Source organism: Neltuma alba, unplaced genomic scaffold (assembly GCF_004799145.2).
Source record: "Neltuma alba isolate B1F8T4 unplaced genomic scaffold, ASM479914v2 tig00010789_pilon, whole genome shotgun sequence".
Lineage (NCBI taxonomy): Eukaryota > Viridiplantae > Streptophyta > Magnoliopsida > Fabales > Fabaceae > Neltuma > Neltuma alba.
Genome location: NW_021635606.1, coordinates 308,901 through 333,777, shown reverse-complemented (window position 1 = coordinate 333,777; position 24,877 = coordinate 308,901). Strand labels below are relative to the sequence as shown.

The 24,877-nt window shown below is 33.7% G+C and overlaps 2 protein-coding genes across 2 annotated transcripts; both read right to left on the bottom strand.

Moving 5' to 3' along the window:
• Nucleotides 1-2,563: 2,563 nt before the first annotated feature.
• LOC114759124 (berberine bridge enzyme-like 26) lies at nucleotides 2,564-4,397 on the bottom strand. Its single transcript, XM_028948221.1, has one exon. The coding sequence runs from the start codon at nucleotides 4,336-4,338 to the stop codon at nucleotides 2,692-2,694; it is 1,647 nt and encodes a 548-aa protein (XP_028804054.1). The 5' UTR covers nucleotides 4,339-4,397; the 3' UTR covers nucleotides 2,564-2,691.
• A 3,820-nt stretch (nucleotides 4,398-8,217) lies between these two features.
• LOC114759127 (dynamin-2B-like) lies at nucleotides 8,218-24,281 on the bottom strand. Its single transcript, XM_028948223.1, has 22 exons — nucleotides 23,999-24,281; nucleotides 23,066-23,116; nucleotides 22,857-22,977; nucleotides 22,609-22,701; nucleotides 19,830-19,891; nucleotides 19,514-19,631; nucleotides 19,031-19,373; nucleotides 17,560-17,707; nucleotides 16,616-16,717; nucleotides 16,395-16,514; nucleotides 15,582-15,665; nucleotides 15,371-15,498; nucleotides 14,033-14,114; nucleotides 13,779-13,914; nucleotides 12,203-12,279; nucleotides 10,943-10,999; nucleotides 10,550-10,694; nucleotides 10,290-10,444; nucleotides 9,813-9,926; nucleotides 9,664-9,731; nucleotides 9,155-9,324; nucleotides 8,218-8,506 (listed from the first exon to the last, which is right to left on the bottom strand). The coding sequence occupies exons 1-22, from the start codon at nucleotides 24,137-24,139 to the stop codon at nucleotides 8,277-8,279; spliced, it is 2,745 nt and encodes a 914-aa protein (XP_028804056.1). The 5' UTR covers nucleotides 24,140-24,281; the 3' UTR covers nucleotides 8,218-8,276.
• Nucleotides 24,282-24,877: the final 596 nt, after the last annotated feature.

Here is a 24,877-nt window from a genome sequence, read left to right as displayed (position 1 = left end):
AAATGACGTTCATGTTTTGGACAAGATTTTTTAAATAATTAAGGAGGATAAATTATTTTGCCCTGATTGATTACTTTTTGAAAAAAAAAAACTGTTTTCTGCTTACATGAATTGAAAAACTTGTTTAGGTAGGTATTTTCTTCTCAGAAAAAGCTTATATATTTAATGTTCTTGTTTATTTTATATTATTTAGGGAGAATCACAATAAGGCCTCAAAGAAGGAAAATAATTATTAAAAAGTCTTAATAACAACTTAAACGGCTTGACAAGTTTTAAAGTGGGAAATGATAACTTTTAGAACTTGTTTTGTAATTATTTTTCTTTTAGAACCTCATTGTAATTCTCCCTATTATTTATTAGAAATAAAAAGCTTATTATTGTTCTACTTTTTAATCTACTGTTCTACCTTTTAATCTTTAGAATAAGAAAATATGAACAATTTGAGTTACATTTTTTTTCTACGTATTTCTACGCATTAATGATATTTCATAAAAAGTTATTCCAACATCATATGTATGCTTACGTTTCAATAGTAGGAAAAAAACTTTAAATATTGGATAATCAAATCAAATAATCTGATTCTTTCAATAAACACACTCGACCATACAGAATTAGTTATTAATCTGCTTCTTAATATAAGATCTAATTAACCAATTTAGAGAAATTTAGAAAGTTATTAGATTATTTAATTATAGCATATATTACATGACCTTTCTAAAATACTCATATAGATTATTATATTATATATTAATTTGTAAGTGGGGTAAATTAATTTGGAGAAAAACAATAAATATAAATAGTTTAAAACAGTTTAGTAATTTTCTTAATTTTTTCAAATTGTTAATTGAGTCTTATATTAAAAACTGAAGATAGTATTAATTAACTATAGGTATTTCCATAAGAATGAAAATCTAAATCTCAGCTGTTTATCACCAAGTTTGTGGGGTGATTTTTTTTTTTTTATATTGCTATCTAATTAGACTAGATTCGAGCATTGTCGGATTTAATTAGAAGTAGCGATTCCAAAAACGTTTTCTTATATTCACATAAATTCAAACTGAATTAAGATCTCATACCAAAACCTCATTTATTAGGACCAACACTTGTTGAACTGCGGGGCAAATATTTACAATACTTCATTCTTTTTTGCATAATTTATTCCATTAGTTAATTCTTTTTTTTTTCTTTTGCTAACCACATATTCTATTCAAAATACTGTCCCTATCAATACATTGGTAAAACTAGAATTTAATTAGCTTGTACAATACACGAGAGATTGTTTTAAAAGAAAATCAAGAATTCAATATTCACTCTTCCAAAGCTCCTTTTAAAATGTTAATATCTTCCATTATCATCCTTGAACTAAACAAGTTGGTCTTCATAAGTAATTAATACTAAGTCCTTAATATAAGACCCTGTTTGGCTTTTATTTTGGTCCTAAATATAAGACCCTAATCCACTTTTCATATTACTCAATTTTTTCTAAGATAATTCTTCTAATAATTATAGTTATGGTCAATACACTTGATTAGTAAGGATATTTAAGAAAGACAACATCTATTTAAGACAAATAACTAACTCAATTTACTTTCTTAATCTCTTCAAATTAGTCAACTGACTCTATAATTAGGATTGAGGTAGTATTTTGGTCTTTTGCTCTCCTTTCAAAAATAATAGTCATTACCTAGCGCGGCTTGACGATGTGACTTCAGAACTCCAAGTTTGTTCAGAATTCCAATTTCACGTCTAATGTCGTCTTTGCGTGATTATGATATTTATAATTTTATTAATCTCAATACCAATATCAATATGAAATACAACATCTATCACATTATCATCATTAAAATATTAATTAATTATCAATATAAAATTCTCCATGCTGGCTTATATACTAAGGGTGGGGTAAGATAAGAATAGAGGTTAAGGGTTTCAAACCCTCTCAATATGTTAATAAAAAATGGAAAAAAATCATTATGAAACTCAAGGAAAGAATTTAATACTACCTTCGGTCCTAATTATAATAGTCACTTGACTAATTTGAGAAAATTAAGAAAAGAAGTTAAGTTAGTTATTTGTAATAAATAAGTGTTATCTTTTTTAAAATATCCTTACTAATCAAGTGTGTTGGCTAATTATTAGAATAACTATCTTGGAAAAAATTGAGTAAATATGAGAGACAAAATGGATTGGGATCTTATATTTAGGATTAATACAAAAATCAAACGGGGTCTTATATTAAGGACCGGAGCTAGTAATAAAAAAGTCTTACTAATAATAATTGAGTATTATGGATCCATAGTTATTTTCTGTCCCGGAATCTGTTATCACATGCTGCTTGTGAGAGTTTTCGGTAATTACATTCCTTCATAATAATTCTTCGGAAAAAAAAAGTCATAAATAATACAGTCCTTATCATTTAGTGAAAAACATGCAATAAAATTTAACTACGAATTTGAAAAATGATACAAATGAAATTTAAACATTAGTAAAATTGGTGGGTCCGGCCAATAATAAAATAAACTTCCCTTTATTATTCATCATATTCATATTTGCTGACAGAAGAGTTTGGATGTTCAACATTCTTTCTTGAAGCTCTAGAACTCCATCGACAATAATTAAGAACTCAAATTATCCTCACGCTTCCTCAACAAACCTAACTTTCACACCACACACACATATGTATTTCTTCTATCAGATAACGGTCAAAGGAGGAATGCTTTGCTCATTCCAGAAAAAGTTGCCAGGATCAACAGAAGCTTTCACTTTAGCCAATCTTTGGAAATTATTCTTGAAATACTTAGAACCCCAAGAAGATCTTGCTTCTTCATAGTTGTGTTTTAGATCTGTATTCACTCCCAAATCCAAGTCTCTATAATTCAAATAAGCAGCCCTCGGATTCTTCGAAACATACGGTGTCATGTAATCGTACAATCTTCTCATCATCGTCAAATAATATTTGTCTGTCGTCTCATTATTATTCGAATCCCACGACACATAATATTGAATCCCATATATGATCCCTCTTCTATGCGGAAATGGGGTTTCTGATTCTGAAATCTCACTCATTCTTCCTCCGTAAGGTGTCAATATCAACGATGGAGGATTATCCTCAGATAATAGAATCTTCCATAGCCCTTTCAAACCAGACAAAGGAACAGGTTTCGTTACATAGTCGGATTTTGCTTTGAAACTGATCTGAGATTTTTGGTTTCTTTGAAGTAGCACGTCAATGGAGGAGTTCACTGAGTATCCTGCAAAATAAAGAACAGATTGAATCCAACTCATTTGTTTGCAGTTATTTCTCCGCAAACCCAATTCTGCAAAATTCTCACTCATCAAAGTCACAGCCTTATCAGCTTCTCCAAGATACAATCCTGTGAAAGAAATTGTAATAGTTTTAGAAGATGAACCATTCAGATTAACATTTCCAGTTCCCGTTACTGCATGAAGAAAAATCTCCCCAGGAAGCTTATCTGCTATATTTTGCCACTTCATGAATGGTTTTGCTGAATCATCATCATCTTCAAGAACATTTGTAGAAATATCAAAGATTGTTACTGTTGGGGGGACACGTAAGATTTTAACTTTCCATGAAGTGATGACACCAAAGCTTGATCCTCCTCCTCCTCGTATGGCCCAAAACAGATCTTCTCCCATTAATGTTCGATTCAAGATTCTACCATCAGAATCCACCATTTTAGCATCAACAACGTTGTCAGCTGCTAAACCATATTTTCTGAAAATAGTACCGAATCCACCACCACTTACATGTCCTCCTATGCCGATTGTGGGACAGCTTCCTGCAGGGAAGCCATGGATACTGCTTGCTTTAGCAATTTCATGATATAACTCTCCAACTGTTGCTCCTGATTCAACCCAAGCAGTTTCGTCTTCAAGGTTTATACTTATCGATCTAAGATGAAAAAGATCGATAACTATGAAAGGTTCAACATGGGAGGTATAAGAAAGACCTTCATAATCATGACCTCCACTTCGAACTCTAACCTGTAAACCGTGTTGTTTTGAACAGGTTATGGCAGATTGGATTTGAAAGATGTTATTTGGAGTGACGATAAGGATTGGTTTTGGGGTTGACTTGTGTGAGAACATGAGATTTCTGATGGAAGAGTGAAGAATGGGTTGATAAGACGGGTCATTTTGGGTGAATATGACTTGTGAAGTTGCATTATTATTAGTGATTGTTGTATTTGCGGAAAAACATTGAACAAAGCTATCTTTGAGGCTAAAAGAGAGAGAAATTGATGGGAAGATGGAGATGAAAATGGTGATGAATAGAGGAGGAAGAAGAAGCAAAGGTTTCTGAATTCTCATGGCCATGGATACAAGTTTAATGTGTGGAGAGAAGAGGAAGGATACACACAAACATATATATGAGGTGCTTGTGTAATAATTGGTGAATAATACACATATGGGTGCGTGCGTCTTATATGGTTTAGAGGTATTTGTAGAAGTATGATGTTGGACTAACGTATTGTAATTTTAATGCAAAACTGGACAGAACAAGTTGACTATTTTTAAGGGATTTTTATTGTGATAGGGCCAAATTATTAATATTGTATTTGAGTAAAATACGCTAAACTTCCGAATTAAATTAATTAATTTCTATAATATTATAAAATTACTTAATGTTATAATTCTAAATTTTTAATCTCGTTTATCTAAACTTGTTTATTTATTATTTTTTCAAATGCATATGACGTTTTTTAAAATATAGGAAAGGTATGTATAATTAAAATAAAATACAAGGGTGTTTAGAATATTTTATTTATTGTATTTTGAATTAAACAAGTTGGTCCTTGTAAGTAATTACATGTGTTTATGTAATGTTGCGGATTAATAATAATGTAACGTGTACGTTTTATATGGTCAGAAGTATATATTTTCAAAAGCATTGTCTGGGATCAACTCATTGGAATTCACGTGCACATGTTGCCAAACTGAATTGACTATTAAAAGGGATATTTATTGTGGTGGGGCCAACTTATTAATTGCATTTTTTTTTGACCAGGAACTTATTAATTGCATTTTGAATTAAACAAGTTAATGGTCGACATAAGTAATTTATATCATCGATTGAAAAATGTTCATTCCAACTTAGAGGTTTGTTCATATTCCAAACTTTATGTCGTATTGTCTTTGTTTGTTTGTGACCCCAAGTTTTACTGAAACAATTGCAAGAAATTCCATCACCAATTATATTTCAAATTTGAAATCAATAGTTAGGTGTTTTAAATTTAAAACTAGTGATTTTGGTTCTTGAAGTTTAATTTCATTTTGATCCTTTTAAAAATTTTTGGTCCTTGGACTAGAACAATGTTTTTAATCCTTGAAATAATGATCAAAATAAAATGGAATCAAATTTCAGATACTAAAACTATTGATTTCAAATATGGCTAAAACTATTAGTTTTACATTTTAGGAACTAAAACTAAAATGAGGTTAAATTTTAGAGACTAAATATATTATTAACCTTTTAAAAAATGATGAAGGGTATTTTGGCCATTAAAAGAATCCTGTATGTGAGATCTAAAAAAATTATTGATGAAGGGTTTCTTCATAAAAATGGATACCTGAAAAATTTGCCTTTTTCATTGGACTTAAGGTTATTGAACTTTCAAATTTAAGTAAACTTATAACAAGGATGTAAACTCAGATTATAAACTTATATTGTAAGCTCACAAGAGATTACCCCTATCACAATAAATAGCTAAATATATGATTAAATAATTAAAATACCCAAAAAATGAGAACAATTTGGTTTCGATGTATTTCAAATTCAAACTTCCTCTTGCTTCACTTTTACAGCTTCTTGAGTCCTAACTTTCAATCAGAGGAAATAAGTTAAGTTAGTTATTCATAATAAATATGTGTTTTCTTTCCTAAAATATCCTTACTAATCAAGTTTATTGGTTAGAACTATTATTATTAGAGGGACTACTTTGAGAAAATATATATATATATAAGAGACAAAGTGGATTGGGGTCTTATAATTAGGATGAAAATAACAATCAAACAAGATTTTATATTAAGGATCGAAGGTAATAGAAGACTATACGAAGGTCCTCATAAAAAATAAAAAAAAAGAAGACCACGATGACTATAACAAGGCAGCATGACTTGACAACTTTTTTTTTGGGGGAATAAACCTGGATGTTAACACTTGAACAAAAAACAAGAGAACAAAGCCTATCTTCATCATCAATCTCCACCTCTCGGTTAAGAAATGGTGGTTGACCAATGATAACCTTGGTTGACCAATGATAACCAAGTATTTTTTAGTCTATGGGCTAATCTTTCTATCCTATTCGCCATCCCATTTCCTCCCTACTCACATGATACAAATCAATCAGTAAATCTCTCTGTAACAAAAGTCTAATGTCATCAATAATTTCTCTAAAGAGGTGATTATCATCACAACCCCTTGAAATAATACTAACAACTTTAATATAGTCACTGTAAAAATCAATATTTTTGTATCCCTCAGTCCAACAAAAGTTGAGACCATCAAGATACCCAGTAACCCAGCAATCACCAAAGGAATTACTATTATCTTGCCGCTAAAATCACAGATCCACCTAGTTGTAGCATCTTTGGTTACACTACCACACCCACTTTTACCATCTCTGTCCAGAAATACATGGTCCAATTTTTTGTTCTTTGAACATAATTGTATAAGATAAAAAAATAAAATTGATAAATTAACTCACGAATTTAATTTAAATTTACAACTAATATGAATTTAAAAATAGATTAATACAATTTTATAAGCCACAAATACAAGTCAACTCTTGACTCTAAGTTTGAATGTTGGGTCTGCTAAGAAAGCCATTTGCACTTCTTTGAAAATTGCTTCCCAATAACTTCACTTTTACGCCAACCAATCAAAGGGAAATCCAATTTCCATTTCCCTTCTGTTTTCGTGATCGCTAATTCCCGCTGACCAAACGGAGCCTAGATAATTTCTCCGGACAAATTCTTCAATAATGCAGATTAAATTCCCTCATCCCGAAGATAAGGATGATCCTTAGCGCATCATTCAATAGCAACAATTTGCAATCTTTATATTCAATTCCCAACAAGTTTTAAAAATGGAACCGTCACCTTCGCTCCTCATAGACATTTGAGAATCAGTTTTGTTTGGTCTATTTGGCCACTTTCAATCGCACACACATTTAAGGTCAAAGTTTTGGAAGGAAAAATTAAACAAAGAGTTATAGGAGAAATGTTCAAATTATATATAATTAAAGCTTTATTTTCTACTAACAAAATTTCAAAATTTAAGTAGTAACATTTTTTTAGACAAGAAACTTTGTAATTTTATCTTGTTTTTATGAATTTTCACACAAATAATAAATTAAAATTTTTAAAATAAGTATAAATACCTACAAAATAATTTGTTTTTTAATAAAAAATGCAAGGAGATGACGGAGTTGAAAAAGAGATATGATATTGTGGACGATTGGGAACACTATCATCTTGACCATCGAAGGAAAACATATTGGACATGCCGCACTACAATCTTTTTGTCAAAGCCATATTTAGAATACCACCAAACACTTGCATCGACTGGCTGGAAGTCGTTCTAGTTTAACTAAGGTCAGGGATTCAATCCCGCTTGGAAACATTGCAGTGTTTGTGGTAGGCAAGCTGTCCTTGGGGTCCCATAAAGTGCATCTACAGATTAGTCTGAATCCGTTGATATGCCTAGAAGATAGCCTTAGCTTAGGATACCAAGAGAAGAAATTCAAAAAAGCCATATTTAGAATAAATTATATGAATTTTCAGCAAATTTTATTAATATTATATATATAACTCATGCAATTTTGTTTTGAAAACAAAGTAAAATATAAAATTTTTCCCTATCTTTGTTGAATCATAAACCTCTCTAATTTCAAAACTCGCACAAACTTGGGAAAAAAAAGAAGAAGAATAAATTACCTAGGCCTCTCTGATTTATTTTTTATTTGGGAATACACATCTCATTTATTTTTAGGAAAATTTGTGTATATTATAAAAATTTTAAAAAACGTCTATAAAATTTCAGTGAAGTTTATATAAATTTTTAAACTTCAAAATTTATATAAACTTTGTCTATGCAATTTACCCCAACGTTTTTCTACAAACCCAAGCCACTTGAACTTAGCCTAGTTATAAAGAATGGCTGTGGGGTAGCCTCAATATAAGGCAGTCAAAACTGAAAACATCCATCCACAAGATTGCAAAATTATTATTATGAAGATCATTTGTAACTTTATCTAATACCTAGAACTAGATTGGGGAGGTGGCGGCGGCAATCGGTTAGGTGTTCGGCGACTGCCGGAGTTTGAACCTGAGCTTACTTCAACATTTTGATATGGGTCACTATAACGTCTACTGTGACCACCAGATCCATACCTATAGGAGTCACTTCGACCATTAGCAGCCGCATCAAAGGCAGACTTCCAATCCTCACCAGATGAAGGTACAGAGCTTCCTATGTTGTTTTCTGAAGGAACAAATGACCAGAAACTGAAATTATTAGACTAAATTATGGTACAAGTTCATATAGATAGTACTTGATTTCAATGGGAACTAGAAATTTATCTCCCCTGTGATGCACAGACTAAAATATTTGATTAAATTTTAAATTTCAATAAATTGTATTATCTAAGGTAGCTCAAGATTCGCAAGTGTTAAAAACATGAAACAGTGAACTCAGGCCTTTTTTTTTTTTTTAGGGGGGGGTGTTGTAAAAGAGTAGTTTTGAGTCACGGTTCAAAGAAAGTCTACATAGGTACCTATAAATTGATCGCTGACAAGGTATCCATGCTCTCGCGGGGTATATATACTTAATTAATATATTAATAGATATATATAATATGTATACTCACACATATAATATATATATATATATAACTAATTAATATATATTGAAAAAAGTAAGGAGGGATAACACTGGAAAAAAGTAAGTCAAAATCGACTTATTTGGAGGGGAGGGGAAGGAAGCACAAAAGGACAAAATTTTTTACCTTCCCTCCTTCGAACCAAACAGACTCATCCTCTCCCCTTCCTTAAAAAAACCCGGGTAAATTGCAATACCCGGCATATTTCTTAGGAGAGAACCTCAAGAACATTCAGGTTTGCGTAGTGTTACCTGCCCCTCCATCAGACCAACTAGAAGCAGCAGCTGCCCTATTGTCATGGACGCCAAGTTGCCTAATGAGTTTTGAAAGAAGGGTTGACTGTTTATGGACACGCTCCCTTTTGTTCCTTACATTCTGGTCTTCCAGGAGTAATTGTTCAATATTTGCTGAGCTCCGGGCACTGTCAACATTAGCAGATCAAATTAGTGCTGCCAAATTTTATTGTGAGATTTGAAGTGTTTAGATGATAAAGATAATTGAATTTAATGCTGCTTATCATGTGTATGAATATATTTATCTCAAAGTGATGGGAATTAATACTTATTGGGAAAAAATCGAAACAAAAGTGAAAAACCCACTAGACCTAGTATTTATTCAAATGTGTAATAGAATAATAATGGAGTTGCAAGAACATTAAAAGTTGTTTGAATCATGGAAGTAGAAAAGCAGGGAAGGCTTGCTGGCATATCAAGAAACAGAAAACTCAATTGAAACTAAGGAGAGAGGAGACAGAATGAACCTGAGGGAACTATATAATTGGTTAAGCATGTCTTCTTTAGCTTTCTCTACTAGGCAAAGAACAACTGCCTGCTCAGAGAAAACTAAATGATTTCATTAACAGCAATGAACAAAAAGACAGTAAATATAGCACTAATAAAAGAAACTGACTTTTGGAACATTAGCAGCAAGGCTATTAAGAACCGCTTCAACATAACCACGCACTTCCTGCGTCATCCATCTAAGTTCCTCTTCAGGATCCGCAGGCTTTCTAGCCATGGCATCCTACAAGAGTACTCAACATCAGTAGCTGCAGAATAGACTCTAGACGCCAGAAAGAAAAACTTATTGGACACATGGTAAACTGGCTAGGTATGTAAATAGAAAAAGATGGGAAAAAAATGTAGCTGCAGAGATTCATAACTTTCATGAAATTCATAACTGATTTTCAGAATAAATATCTTGGCCAGGCCAGTGGCCAGGGGAGGGGTGAAATGCATCACTGGGAAACCTCTTCATGTATAATGGCGTAATCCCAAATAAACTAACATGTTGGTTCTCCCTATGGTACGGTAAAGAAAGAGTGCAAATTTTTATTTTGCTATTATACAGATCAAATAAGAGAGGATAAGTTAGCTTTTAACTTACAAGAGAACCATCAGAAAGACTTTGTCGAATAGGAAAACCAGATTCAGCTATCGTTTGAGCTCCTCCTTTAATAAAATGTGCAATATTGCCTAGCTTGTTTAGCCACTCAACTTTATCAGCCATGTTTTCTGCCTTTAACACAACTACACTTTCAGCTGCCAAAAGCATGTTGCAACATTGACATAGATTGTTCAGTTATATTCAATCATTCATAATTTGGCCGGGCGATGATAGAATGCATATGTTAGTAAGAGAGTTACATTTCATGACAGTCTTATAGGGGACCTTGCTTGTTATCTTGAAAATGAGGCTTGGTGATTTTCCAGAATCAGCCCCATCTGCCTTCTTATCCTTAGAACCCTTGGCAGGAGCATCATCATCAGAAGTCTCCTCAATATTGCATTCCTGGTTATAAAATTCAAATTAAAAAAGGAACATCCAAAAATTAAATATTATCGTTTAATAAACCCATTTTCTCTTTGTTATTTGAAACCTCTAGGAGCTGCCATTGTAGGCTACTACACTATCCTAAACGCATCTGCCAATTTAAATAAACAGGATTCAGAAATTTTATGCAGACCATTATATCCGCCATTCCACGAATTAATTTTGTTAAGAACAAGGGCATTTTTCGCTCTCTAAGAAATCCATACCTCTAAAGTAACAACTCCTCGGAAATGTCGCTCCTCTTGTTTTTTGGTGTAACCAAGCTGCAGCAAGGCAAATCATAGCACATCAAACAAGACTTGATTGTTCTCCTCATCAAATCAATGCATCACTAGCAGATACTAATGCATTTGCACATACCGTATGCTGGAATGATTAATGCAACATGCTTTGGAATATTATTTTACAAATAATTAAAAAAATAAAAGCAAAAAGAAATTATGGGTAACATAGAGAAACCAAAAGCGAAATTTCAATTGATCAAAGATAACATCAAATTTATGAGAGGCCTTGACTTATCATGGCAGTATGAATTATCAAACATGAGGCTCTTGAATTTCCCATTTATCTCATGCCCAATTATATCATAAATAGTTGTTCAATCATTTAGAAAATTAAGTCATACGCTTAGCAAATGGCATCATACAACTTGGTGAAGTTACTTTCGTGTAATGCCAAAATCACCTTACTGAAAATTAAAGCATCATCTTTTGCCCAAATGGTAACATAATTTTTCAATTGATTAAATTATATTCAATTTTCCATTTCCCTTGAGTTTATAAATACTTATATTCCCATCCCGCTACAACCCTAAAGGAGATCCTCTCCCCAGATACCACCCTTTTAGATAGGCGGAACGTCCAAACTACAGCCCACCTAGGAAGGGTCGTACTAGCATACCTTCACCCCCAAGCTTGAGGTAGATTCAGAGACAGGGACAACATAAGTGGAAATAATTACCCAAACCATTTTGTAGAAGCAGCTCCTTAGAGAGCCCTGCCAAAGAATTATCCTTATGTCTGCATGTGAAGGAGATTTGGAAAACCATTAAATGTTATGAGTGAGGGGACAGAGAAGGGGGTGGGACAGGGAGGGAGGAAGGATGAAGTTTGTTAGAAGAGGTTATATATTGAAAGGATAAACGTAGAGGGAAAAAGAAAGAATTTGGTAGCTTTTGGAAGAGACACTACCATCTCAAAATCTAGAGGGTGCTTGTTTCCATCTAATCCTTTTAGTCTTTATTTCTACTTTGTTTTAGGAATTTATATTAAGGTAAGAACTAGCCTATTCATTCTCATCTGTTTTCTCCACGTAGAGAAAGAATCAGAACCTCACCAATATGTCAATATCGTTAGTTTCTATTGGGTTTCATCGCCTTTCTTCTTTCAGAATGAGATTTCTTTGCCAAAAAAAAAAAAATTCACTTAAACTCACCATCAGACCATTAAATAAGATGATTTACTAACCTTCCCAGTCTTCTCATTCAAAACAAACCATCTTCTACTCCAAGTATTACCTTTTCCGCTTTTTTTATATAAATATCCTGCATTCAGAAGAGATATTGCTGAGAAAGAAGTTAATTCAAATTACTCATTTATCTCATATGATACCTAGCATTCCAATGGAGAGAGAAAATAATACATAGGAATCGTCTAGAAATTATTTGTAGTTTAGCATGAAATATCTAAAGGAGGGAATTGCTAATGAAAATTACAGTAAGTTTAAACACCTAAATATTCATTAACTTGAAAATATATGTTTTTCTTCTGGAAAAACAAGGTTTATAAGATATGAAGAGAATTACGAGAGGATAAAACAACCTCATCACCTTGAAAAGATAACCAAGAGTTTTATTTATTCCTTCTTCTTTTTTTGGGGGGGGGGGGGTGGCGGCTACAGAACATTCAATAATTGTCCTGTGCTTCAGCAATGTCTTTCAATTATTGAACTTAAAATAATAAGTGCAAGACCAATTAGTGCAAAAGCAGCAATATAAAAAGTTCTGTAAATGAAACAAGTCTAACTGTGAAAGAAGACAGATTTTCCAATGACAGAAGCAGATAAGAGAAATATGAGAACAAATTTATTAGCATGCAACTCAGTAATTGGAAGTGACAAGAGAAAAGAAGAAAAGGTACATCAGCAAGCCGATGATAAAGCCCTCAACTCTAATAAGCCAATGACAGACGAAAACCACAAATGGACGGCAAGAAAAATGGAAATAACTTGAGATGGATGATACTTTTACCGAACAACTAAAAGATATTACAAGGGAAATAACTAACTCAAGCTAAACTATTGACCCTCTTACACCAAGATACAGAAATTACAATGAAAATAACAAGAAACAGAGAAAAAAAAAAAAAGGCACACAACACAGTGACTCTGAACTTTCAAGAGGTCGGAACTCTCCCAAACATCACTATACTTCCAAAAGACTGAACTCCCTTACCTTTTCACGGAAAGGCTAATCTTATACCCCCAAAAAAATAATCTTTACTCCCACCAACTCTATCCATACCTATGGCAACACCTAACCTGACTTGTCTTTTACCATTTTAATCTCACAGTTATAAATCTTGGGATAAATCTCTTGACCACTGGTGTTAGTCTTCTCTGTATCACTTCCCCTCCAAGATTGTCTACCATAGGTCTTGGGAAATGATGTCCTACTCTTTTGTAAATCACCGGCTCTATCAGCTGACAATTTTGATAATTGCAGGAATGTAGAGCCATAGACAAGAATATCCGATGCAAATAAAATGATGGGATGAGATGATCAGCCACCACGAAGAGGTGCATATAACAACATTTGAATTTATACATCTATTGCGAGCTGCTGTTTGATAAGAAGGATGACAACAGAACAAAAGGAGGTAACTCGTTTAAGTAAGATGACTTTTGAAGCTTTTAATCCGGGATAAAAGAACGACAATTAGAAGAAAAGAGAAACCCAAGTAAATAAATGACACTACCGCAAGAGGAATGGCCTTAATGATATAGTTAGATCCACATTAACCGTCAGGATGAATTTGTAAAAACCTGCTGTTATCTCTCCTTCAGGCCCTGCAATCTTCAAGCTGGATGTCTCTTGTGCATCTTTGTCGTGTAGACCAAATTTATCTTTCAATGATTTTAAGGTTGCCCCACTTTGTTGACCTTTTTGAGGACTACTATCCTATAAGGGGAAACTAAGTTTCCATCACATTTGTGTCCTATGTAAGCGAATTTAACATTGGTATGATGAGACAAAAAGCAAGCCATTAGTTCCTTGAAGGAACTAAATAATCGCACACCCTATTTGGAGCTGACTGTTCTGCATCTACTGCTTTTTTTGAGGGCCGCTTTTGCTCTTCCTCTCGGCGCTGCCTCTCCATTCTGATGAATGCAACAGAAACAGGCATTAAAACATATCGAAGTTCAGTCAAATAATACCAGCTTTTGCAGGATATAATATTAGCATGACAACAAATGAGATACAAAAGTCAAAATCTTAGGTAATCATTACACCTTTCCTTTTGGCTTTTGGGTGGACGCCTAGGAGATTTTTGGAGCATAATAATCAATAGATGCTCATAAGTTCTCCATAATAAAAGCAGACGGGTCATTCAACCAATCAAAGCATTAGTTTAAAATTCACTAGTTGAATTCAAACCAATCATAATTTACAACGAAGTAAGATATTTTATTTCAAATATTAAAAAATGTTATATAATATTAAAAATATAGTCACAAATTGAATTTATAATAAAGAATTAATAGTCAATTGTCATAGTATTCATTGATTTTTACCACAATGACTTTTGGACAAAAAAAATAATTTAAACAGAGAAGATTTCTAAAAACGTGAAAAACCAAATTTAAAATTTATATTATAATTCTTTATGATTTTCATTATTTATTGGAATATATATAACGAAAGATAAATGTAAAGAAGGTTAGTAAGAAACGAAGCCATGCCCCCAGGTACTGTAACAAATTATGGTTCTAAGAATAATTACTACATATTATTTGTAATCATTGTAATCTATTATTTGTTGTTTTGTAACAGAATCTTGGAATTTCAACCCCTTTAGTTTAGAGATTTAGTTTTTGCGCATTTTATTTAATTTCCCAGGATAGTTTCTATTCTTTGTATATAAATTTTGTATAACGCTCCCCACTATGAATAGCATAAATAAATTTTTCACTCATGTCTGTCATGGTATAAGAGCTCGTTACTTGTTTCTAGGCTTCTGATTCATGACGTCTTTTTTCCTCTCTTTGTTTCTTATCTTTCCCATTACTGTCAGTAGTCAACCCTTCCTTTCACATCATTCTTCAATAAAAAATATCTCGAAACGTGAGGATTAGGGATAGATTGCAGCCTATTTAACAATTGTACTCTATGTTTCAGTGATCAATGAATGAAATCATCTTTCAAGATTTGCACTATATATCTTGAGAATCTCAAATAATATTCATTCCCAATAAAGCTCCAAGTCACATGAATCTTTCATGGTGTTGAATTATCATGAGTTTCAAATCCAAACTCAGCGCGTCAAGTAGGAATGGGAAAACAAGGTGATACCATTGAGAAGCATAAGATTTTTTAAGATCGTATGTACATATGCATTCAAAGAGATTATACATACCGCCTCTGTACCAAACGAATAAAGTGTTGGGGTGGAACAAATGCACGCTCCATATCAACCAAGGCAACGACCATTCTTTTGGCCTCACTCTTAAATGCATCTAGGGCAGAACTTGCTATTGCCACAATCTAATAAAAATTGATAGGTATATGATAATTAAATATCCAAAGAGTGGGCCAACTTATGTCTAATTACCACAAAGCATTGTTACCTCTCTCTTCAATGGAGCATATCTTCCAAGACCAGGTGTAGCATTCGCAGCAGCAGAAACTATTTCCACAAGCACACGATGCACCTAATTTGATAGTTGCCAAACAAATTCACTTGAAAGAAGCTTAAATAGGAATATCAATAGGGGGAAAAAAAACACAGGTAATTGTTCTATTTGTATGGGCTGATAATAATTAAATGCATGTGGTAGTATAAAGACACATTATGCGTCATATCAACAATTAGTTCGATAACATGCGTTGAAAACAGGGATTGTAGAGAAAAATAGGTAGACATAAATGGAGGAAGAAAGGGAGAAATAAATATATAGAAGGAGAAAGAGGGAGAAACAGAAAAAGAACTACTGAATTTTTTTTTTTTAATTGTTACACCAAAAGGCTTTGAACCTTTAATCTCTACCTACACCTCACATTGCCACAAGAGCTGACCCCATGTGGAGATCTACTAATATTTTATTCAATCATAAAACTAAATGAAATGTCTACACCCAAGGGTTTGCAAGGAAACTATAAAACATAAAGACAAAAAAACAAACTGAAAAGAGAATTCTGATCTAATTGATGGATTAATCCCTGAAACATAGATGAATACCCAAATCATCATTAACCAGACCCCTCCTCATTTTAATGCCTCCAAGACAACCAACTGTGCTTAATTATTATTTCTGCAATGTTCCCAAATAGTCAGGCCTCTACCAAGATCTTTCCGAGCTATCTTTACTCATCTTGATAAACAAAGCATACAAGATACAACTAGCATACTGAATAAAATTATCAACTCAATAGAAGCAAACCTCATCAACACAAAGGCGTGATGGCTCCTTTGCCAGTTCGAGAACACCTTTAATTAAGGACCTTAAACCTTTCTCTGGGGAGATAAGATATGGTTGATATCCATCTGCTTCAAGAACAACCTGCCACAAACTAAAAGGGCCATATAAGAAACAAGAACCTTAGGAAGTTATAGTCCAAGATTCAACCTAAAACCAATAAAATGCATTCTAAGAACACTTACCCTTTTGACATTTTTCATGTCAAAGTGTCTGTCAATTGGAAGTTGCTTGATCCTGTTAGGAAAATTGCCTTCAAAACTAGCAACAACTTTCCAACCATTTCCCTGTAAAGGAAAACAAGATAAATACTAGATTTGAAAACCAGCTACTGCCAACACCCTTACATCTGTAAAGTAACCTAAGGATTTAATCACACGACTCTTCAGATATTAGGGTCTCCCATTATGATAGGGCTCAAAATCAAACCAGATAAACAAATAAGATGCCAATTTAAGTAAGCAGCTCTTCCAATTCTCCAACAACCTCAAGGATTTAAATACGGGAATTAGCAACTTGTGTGCAGAGTCAATAAGGCTTTATATAGTCTAAAACAGGCTCCAAAGGCTTTGTTTGAGAGACAGGAAGCAGCTCTAGTCAACAACGATTTCTAACCAAGAAAATATGGTCCTACTTTGTTCATTTGCATTATCCCCATAGAAATTAGTTGAGCATTTGTTTATGTAGATGATAATCTCATCATTTTAAACCAGTTGATTAAGGAGCTGGTTCATAGTCTAGAAAGGGAATTTTTACTGAAGGATACCGGTTCTTTAAACTATTTCTTGAGTATTGAAGCAAAAAATCTTAAGTTCAATCAATTTTTGCAGACTAAGTATGTGAAAGATCACAAGACTCGAGAAACGTCCCTAAGGTGCATGGGAGCGCACAAAATATGTATAAATTTGAACATATCACATGCTTTGTATATCTTTATATAGGAGATTCTTAATATATTGATACAGCTCCAACTCTGTTCTTGATTGTCCAACACCTGCCTCACTAGACTTCATTTACAGGCTTTCCCTCTTTCCCTTTATCTGTGTTTGTTACTTGTTCATCATTTTCCATGTAGTAGCTTGTTAATAAAGTAAGTACTCTATTTCATCAAGAGAAGACAGGAACTAACCTCGCCTCCTGCAAGATGTTGAAGAAATTTATCCTCAAATTCACGGCATAACTCCAAAGCTAGAGCTCTGGTACCTGCAGAACTAGCAGTCATTTGTCCCCCAAGCTTCACTAATTCTTCCTGGACAGTCTGAGACTTTCCCTGTAGACTGCAGCATTTCCCCAAAAAAAAAAAAAAAGAAGAAGAGAGAGAGAGAGAGAGAAAGGAAAGAAAGAAAGAAAGAAATATAATAAGTTTGAGAAAAGAAAAACAAATGTAGCCAGCGGAAGGTGCAACCTTAAGAACACAAAATAGAGAATAGGGTATCATATGCTAGCCAGCAAGTTTTCTCGTTGGCAGCAGACCAATGTGCACACACATTCAAAGATAGATAAATATATGAAGTGCAATCAGAATCATAGGACTTCTCCATCCATCATTACCTATACTCAAAGGAAGAAGAGGGAAAACTAGGGAAATTAGGCAGTTATGCATTTATTTATGATCCGGATTGGTAGTTTGGGCGTTGTATTTCTCTTGCTAACTGTTATCATGTCTTGGCACTGTTCTCAGCGTTCTAGTGTCCTGGTGTCTTGTGTAACTTGATGTCCATGAGCCCTATGTATAAGTATTACTTATTTGATTAAGTGTCAGATGATTGTGTCTGTATATGTCCTCACTATATCAGGACAGATGCTTGCATTGAAAAGTCATACTGTGAATATTCAGATTACTGATGGAGAAATCCTTGTCCGTTAGTTTGCGGCACTAGATTTCTAATCCCACAGGCTAATAAAGAATTCTTTTCACACACGCCAGAACCCATCACAGAATGTTGGAAAGCCCTTTCATTTTAAGCAACATGCAATGTGCATACTGAAACATCATGAGAAGGTGCAACATGAAGCATTCATATTAGACAGAAGTGTAGACACAAGGACAACATCGAATCCATTAATCAACAAGCTACATGAGGTTATGTATTTTCTTCACTACTTGAACCGTTTAATTTTGGCCCAAAAAAAAAAAAAGAACTGTTTAATTACAAACACACATTACATACTACCTCTGGTCCTAATTATAAGACTTTTTTTGTAAATTTAAGTAGACATAAAGAGGTATTACTTGTTCATTTAAAACAATTAGGTTATGAGAAGTGTACATTTAAAAATAACTATCTGCTCTCTATTAATTAATTTATTTTTGTGAGATAACATTTTTCATAGTAAATAATAAAAAATATCATGGGCAGGAGCAGGAAGCACTTCCAAGAACTAGCAAATAATCGTTTTGATTTATTAGGTGAAATTATACGTTGGAATTTAACTGCCGTATGTATGCATGTGTATGTGAGTGGCTGACACAGAACATCAAAGCTTCTACTTAAAAGGAATGCAAAATTTCAAGACAAGTTCACTACAGCTACTAATTATGTGAACAAAAGGATAACTTAATGCAAGCAGGCTGACAGTTGGTGACAAAAAACAAGTACCCAGAAAGAAGAGTTGGCAGCCTGAGCTTCATTCGATTCCGGATCTGGCCAGCAAGAGACTCAACCAAAGCTATTCTACCAAGTTTACTTTGAGAGGCTCCAGTCAATATTGATTTTAAACTTTCAGTCTCAGCACGCCAAGCTGTTTCTAAAGAGCTCTCAGTCCCAGCACTACCAGACTGTGCACTAGCTATAGCAACAGATTGACCTATTAAAGCAATCCATGGAATATCAGATGTTCTGGGGGGTCCTTCGTTCAATAGAAGAGCCTGTACAGCTGCAAGGGCTTTTGGTTCTGCAGCTGCTTGATCAATTTTACTGATAACACCAACTGTTCTGGTGGCTACAATTGACCCCAAAAAAAAACAGTAATTAATGATACAATATAAGAAAAATATTTAAGAAAAAAGAGCTTTCTAAATAAATAGGCACAATTAGGATAGTTTGAAGGGGCTGGAGGAACAGAAAAAGTAGAAAACTTACATTCTCCATCATACTCTTTTGCTACTCTCAGGGCTCGTGATGATGAAATTTCCGGTGCCTGTACAGCAGGAACTATCACGAGCAAAATAGCATCATTGTGTTCAGCATATTCACTGATCTAATGAAGGAATAAAGCCAATAAAAAAATAAAACAGTAAATTTCTCTTTGAAGAAAATGCTCCCAAACAGCCAGAGACCGAAGATGAATAAAACACTTACTAACAAATGAAAATACAGGCAGAAAATACTAAATAGTCCAAAATATGCTTCATGTTGAACATAAAGCTTAATCAATGACAAGCACACATGTACTCACCAATTTTTCATCCATTATTCGTTGGTCCAGTCCAGGCAAGTCAATCAACTTCAATGGTGGAGCTGAAGAAGAACAAAAAGCGTGAGTCTAAAATTCATCCCCCGCTTCTCCCCATTCTTCACTTTGTCTATTTCTCTATATCATTATTATGGTAAATAGGAAAGCATACAGTCACGAGTCTGATTTCATCACTTGCTGGGGAAGACTAAAACCGTAAAGCATGACATGAAAAAAAAAAACTACACTAAGCTCATGTACGAAAGATATTTGTACGAAAATCCATGGATTTCATCACTTGCTGGGGAAGACTAATAAATATTTGTACGAAAGATATTTATTAACTAAGAATTTCAATAAAAAGATGTTGGGACTGATCTTGGGGATAGATCGTCCTCAATGTAAGTGACAATGACATATTGATTTACAATCTTTAATATATTTGAAATTGAAAAGCTCACCTTACTCAGTGTATCAAGAGTGTCATTATTCAAGCAGAAATTAAAGTAACAATTTTGCAAAACAGGTCATTAAGTAGAAAATTTCCAAAATTTACGCTCATATTATTGTCTTGTATTTTCGAGCTTGACCACCATAAACTTGAATGCGTCATTCTACTCCCAATTGTTTTCACAGTGCCCAGCGGCCAATTTTGGTTGGCTTTTGCTTTTAGGAATTTGTTAAAGTTTCAACCAGTTTTAATCGACTAATTTTAGAAAATTTTCGAGGCAAAATTGCCCTTTTATCCTAGTTAAATTGTTCAATTAACTGTCAAATGTTACTACAGAGTAACATTGCACCATTTTATAAACTGTCAGAGAAACATTACACCAATCAAAAGTTAAGAATATCGATTGCAACTGGTAGAAATCTTCCAAAGCAAATTTACCCGTTGGCGGTATAATACATATCAAAATAAGCATATAGATCTAGAAGGTTCTTGAAGAAGAAGGGGACGAGAATAGATGTTTGAGTATTGTATGCCCTGGGCAAAGGCAAAAGGCGCCTCCAACTCTGAATTGCCTCAGGCAAGAGGCACTAGAAAAGCACAAGCCCAAGGGATCAAGGCACTTAAGTTAGAAACATTGTGCTAAATAAATTAAAAAAAATAGATAAATGTGATTTGAAAGAAATTTTGACATGTAAATTCTGTAAAAAAAGAAAAAAGAAAAAAAAGAATGACATATGAACAAAGAGATACACGAACGAAGTAAGCAATGACAGTCGTGAACCATTAACAAAATAGTAAAAGATGAAATTAACTGGGGAGTACATAAGCATTATTAGTAATGGTGGGGTAAGGTCATGAATACAATGTTGGGGTTTTACCCAAATCCTACCTCCCATAGTTCATATAATTATTGATTACTTTTTCCAGCTAATGAATGTTCATATATAGATTTTGAGTGTGTTTGGATTAGCAGTGATAATACTGATTTTTATTTCATCTGATTTTTGCAAACATGAGTTAGAATAAAAATTAGTTAGTGTAATATAATTTATGTTTAAATTGACTTTTATAAAAGTCAGTTTGATAGATTGAAACTTGGTTGGATAAGTAATGAAAAAGTAAGTTTAGATATTCGCCTGCTTTATAAATTGATTTGTAATATAGTGATATGTATAAATATTTTAAAGAGATCAAATAGCATAAAATATAATTAAGTCATTTATTTAGCTCCCATAATCTCTTCAAATTAGTTTACTTGGTCTTATATTAAGAACCTGGGATAGTACATTATATATATATATAATTTGATAAAGTTAAGAAAAATAATAAATAAAAAATAATTAAATTACTACTGAAAAAAAAATCAAATTATTGGATCAAAATAAGATCCACTTAAATACATTTATCTTTTTTCTCATCCGTATTTACTTTTCTCTCCACTTTGGCAACTTTAAAAGCTCAAAATTTGAGCTTTCCACAGCAGCCGACTTTTGAGGCAAAAGTTGGTTGTACAAGAAGTTTACCCAAACAACCCATAAGGCACCTTAGATGTATGCCTTACAGAAGGGAAAGGGCACAAAAGGTGTGCGCCTTTTGGCAACTCAATGACGGCAGCACACCTCATGATGTCTGATCCACTGGACCTGTTTAGTGCCTTGCCTTGGTGCCTATGTGAGCACCTTTGACTACACTGCCTTATGGTGTTCAGCAAATTATGTATCCCCATGGTTTTTCCTCAGACATTCAGAGACAATGGAAGACTATTGTTAATGTTAATAATAAATAGTAAAAATCCATTAATAGGCCTTTTCTCAACACCCTCAAGTCTTTGACTTGAAAAAACGGCGTTTGACATTCAAATCGTCATGAGTCTGATTCTTACGGTTCCATTCTTGACCATTGTCTACACTTCAAGTCCTAAGGCCTTTCAGGTGGAGAAATGTTAGAGATAATAATAAAACTTACTCGTTAGCCTTCTCCTAACAGCTGAAACGTTTGGGATGATAGGGTGATTTACAATTTTGATATACTTTATCCACAATTTCTTCTTTCCATTGGTCTTTCTCTATTTCATGGTAAAAATGGAGCACATATTATAAACACACAAATGCATGCATATCTTTGTGTCTTTCAGGTAAATAACTTCACAATATGAAACAAAAGGATCCAATAAGATCATAAAGAAAAAACTGGAGACCAAGACAATATTCAGAAAGCATCTTAGGCTATCCTCCATTTCTGTTGAAAGTCAGTCCTTGTTTATTATCTTTTCCTCAAAAGCACTAGTTCATTCATGCTAAAATGGAGGAGGGGGCTCAATGATGGGCCTACCGGTACTTGTGCGTAGTTTCAGGTATATTTCTTCATGATTCTTGCCAGATGAACCTTTGCTTAGCCTATCCTGTAGAGAATGTCGAAGGGCACCTATAAGATGAAAATTGAATCGAGACGGTCAGAAAAATGATAGGAGCAGTGCTAGTAGAAGGCTTTCAAGCCATTTTTATCCAAGCGCTTATGAGACATTTACATTGCTCAATGAATTTAAAACCAAATATAATAATAATATTAGCTGTTCTTACTTGCAGAAACTTGTTGAGATTTATTTTCAATTTGTAAGACGATTGACTTGCTGCTTAAAGAGCTATCTCTATTTAAATCAATGCTTATGGGAGCTCTGGTAGCACCATTTTCACCGGTGGGCTGCCAAAAGTTTAATTATGACCCTTTAAGGGAGAAAACAACAGAACAGTGAACAAAGTCAACAAAACGCATATCAGCTGTAACTTACCAAAACAGGATGTCCAACCAAGCTATTCAAGGCAGCAGATTTTCCGGCACCCTAAAAAGTCAATCCAAAGAAATGAAGGGATTAAAAGAAACGCTCGCATACATTTTGTAGGGTTCAAAAAGCATAACAAAAGAAAGAAGTTTTTGCAATGGCAGGGCAGCAACTACATAAGTATTAATAGAAAAGCAAGTGTTGTGAGTAAAGTTCTGACTGACCATAGTTATGCCTTTTATCCTTTTCTTTTTAATTTAGATCGTACTAGGTTAATATTTCCTTGCGTAGTTCCTATTTTCAGCATTGCCAACCAAAACTGTAAATTGCAGTTAGAAAAACAAAGGATTACAAAGTAACTTTTCAGATGCTAACGAACGCACTACTCCGGCCAATTCTCCTCCAGTCAAGAGCTCCAGAATCCATTAGAAATTTAGATTCCATGAATCAAAATCTGTGAATTCCATCTTTTTGTCAGGCGCAATGACTTATCAAAGACGACATGAAACCTATTCCACAACCCTGTTACGTTGGTTCATTTTGTAATAGATCCAATTATACATAGCCGTAAATAGTGACTCCTCTCTTGTGAATTGAAAGCTTTCAATTTCCCGATTCCAAATGTAGCTTCCTTATCCCATCATCTGCAACCTCTCATAGAGCTCTCTGCTCTCGCAACAACACTCTGCAGTTCCAGAACAGCTCCCCGATTATACGACGCATCATAATCCAGCAACCACGATACCGATTTCCACACATTGCTTCCTTCTCCCACCAAATGCAACTTCCTTGGTGATAATAATGTTTTAGGTTCACACACCAAGACTCTGTTCAGAATAACAGATTCCCAATCCAAACAGGGAGCACTGTCCAACCACAACGGGATCGAAAATTCTACAACACCAAACTGAACACATAGACGAGAAAAATATAGAAACTTACCACATTGCCGAGGGCAACGACATTGAGGAATGTGGAAGGCCGCCTACTGGGTGTCGTCTCATCAACATCTTCATCGGCAAGCACAGATGCAGCTTGGCGCATAGAATCCGAAAGCTGAACCAACTCCTCAATGGCCTCCATAGATTCAGAGACTATATTCCAATTTCCAGCAAAGAAAGCGAAATCGTGAAAGCATGAAACGGAGCTCGGATTCCGATATTGCTGAAAGGAACGGAGGAAGAAGGATGAGAAGGAGAATAGTTCTGATGGTGGTAGATACGATTCCGGCGATCGGAGAACAAATTAGAAAAGAATGCGGCGGTTGGGGTGGGATCAGAAATAGGACTAGTTAACGAAAATGGAATTAAATCTCCCACTGTGGCTTTTCACGTAAACGAGATTTGAACTTTCTGGCTCTTCCATTTTGGCAGGAAACGCCAGTGTTTCGCGCATTAAACCGGAAAAAATGAGACTCTGGCGCAAATAAAAATAAAAAATAATAATATTATAAAAACAAATTAACTAATTTGAATAGATTAAGTTAAGTTAGTTATTTATAATAAATAAATGTTATTTTTTTAAAATATTCTTGTTAATCAAGTATATTAGTTAAAAATATTATTATTACAAGAACTATTTTAAAAAAAATAAATAAGTATGAGAGAAAAAATAGATTGAGATTTTATATTTAAGATCAAAATAAAAATCAAAACTTTTATATTAAGAACTAGAAGTAATACTAGTAACTATTTACATAAAAGAAAAAATAGTTATAAAATTTATATATTATTAAAAAATTTACATTCTTTAATTTTAAAAATGCTGAAAGTTAAGCAAAAAATAATGTTTATGCAATTTGAAAATCCCAAAACTGGGTTA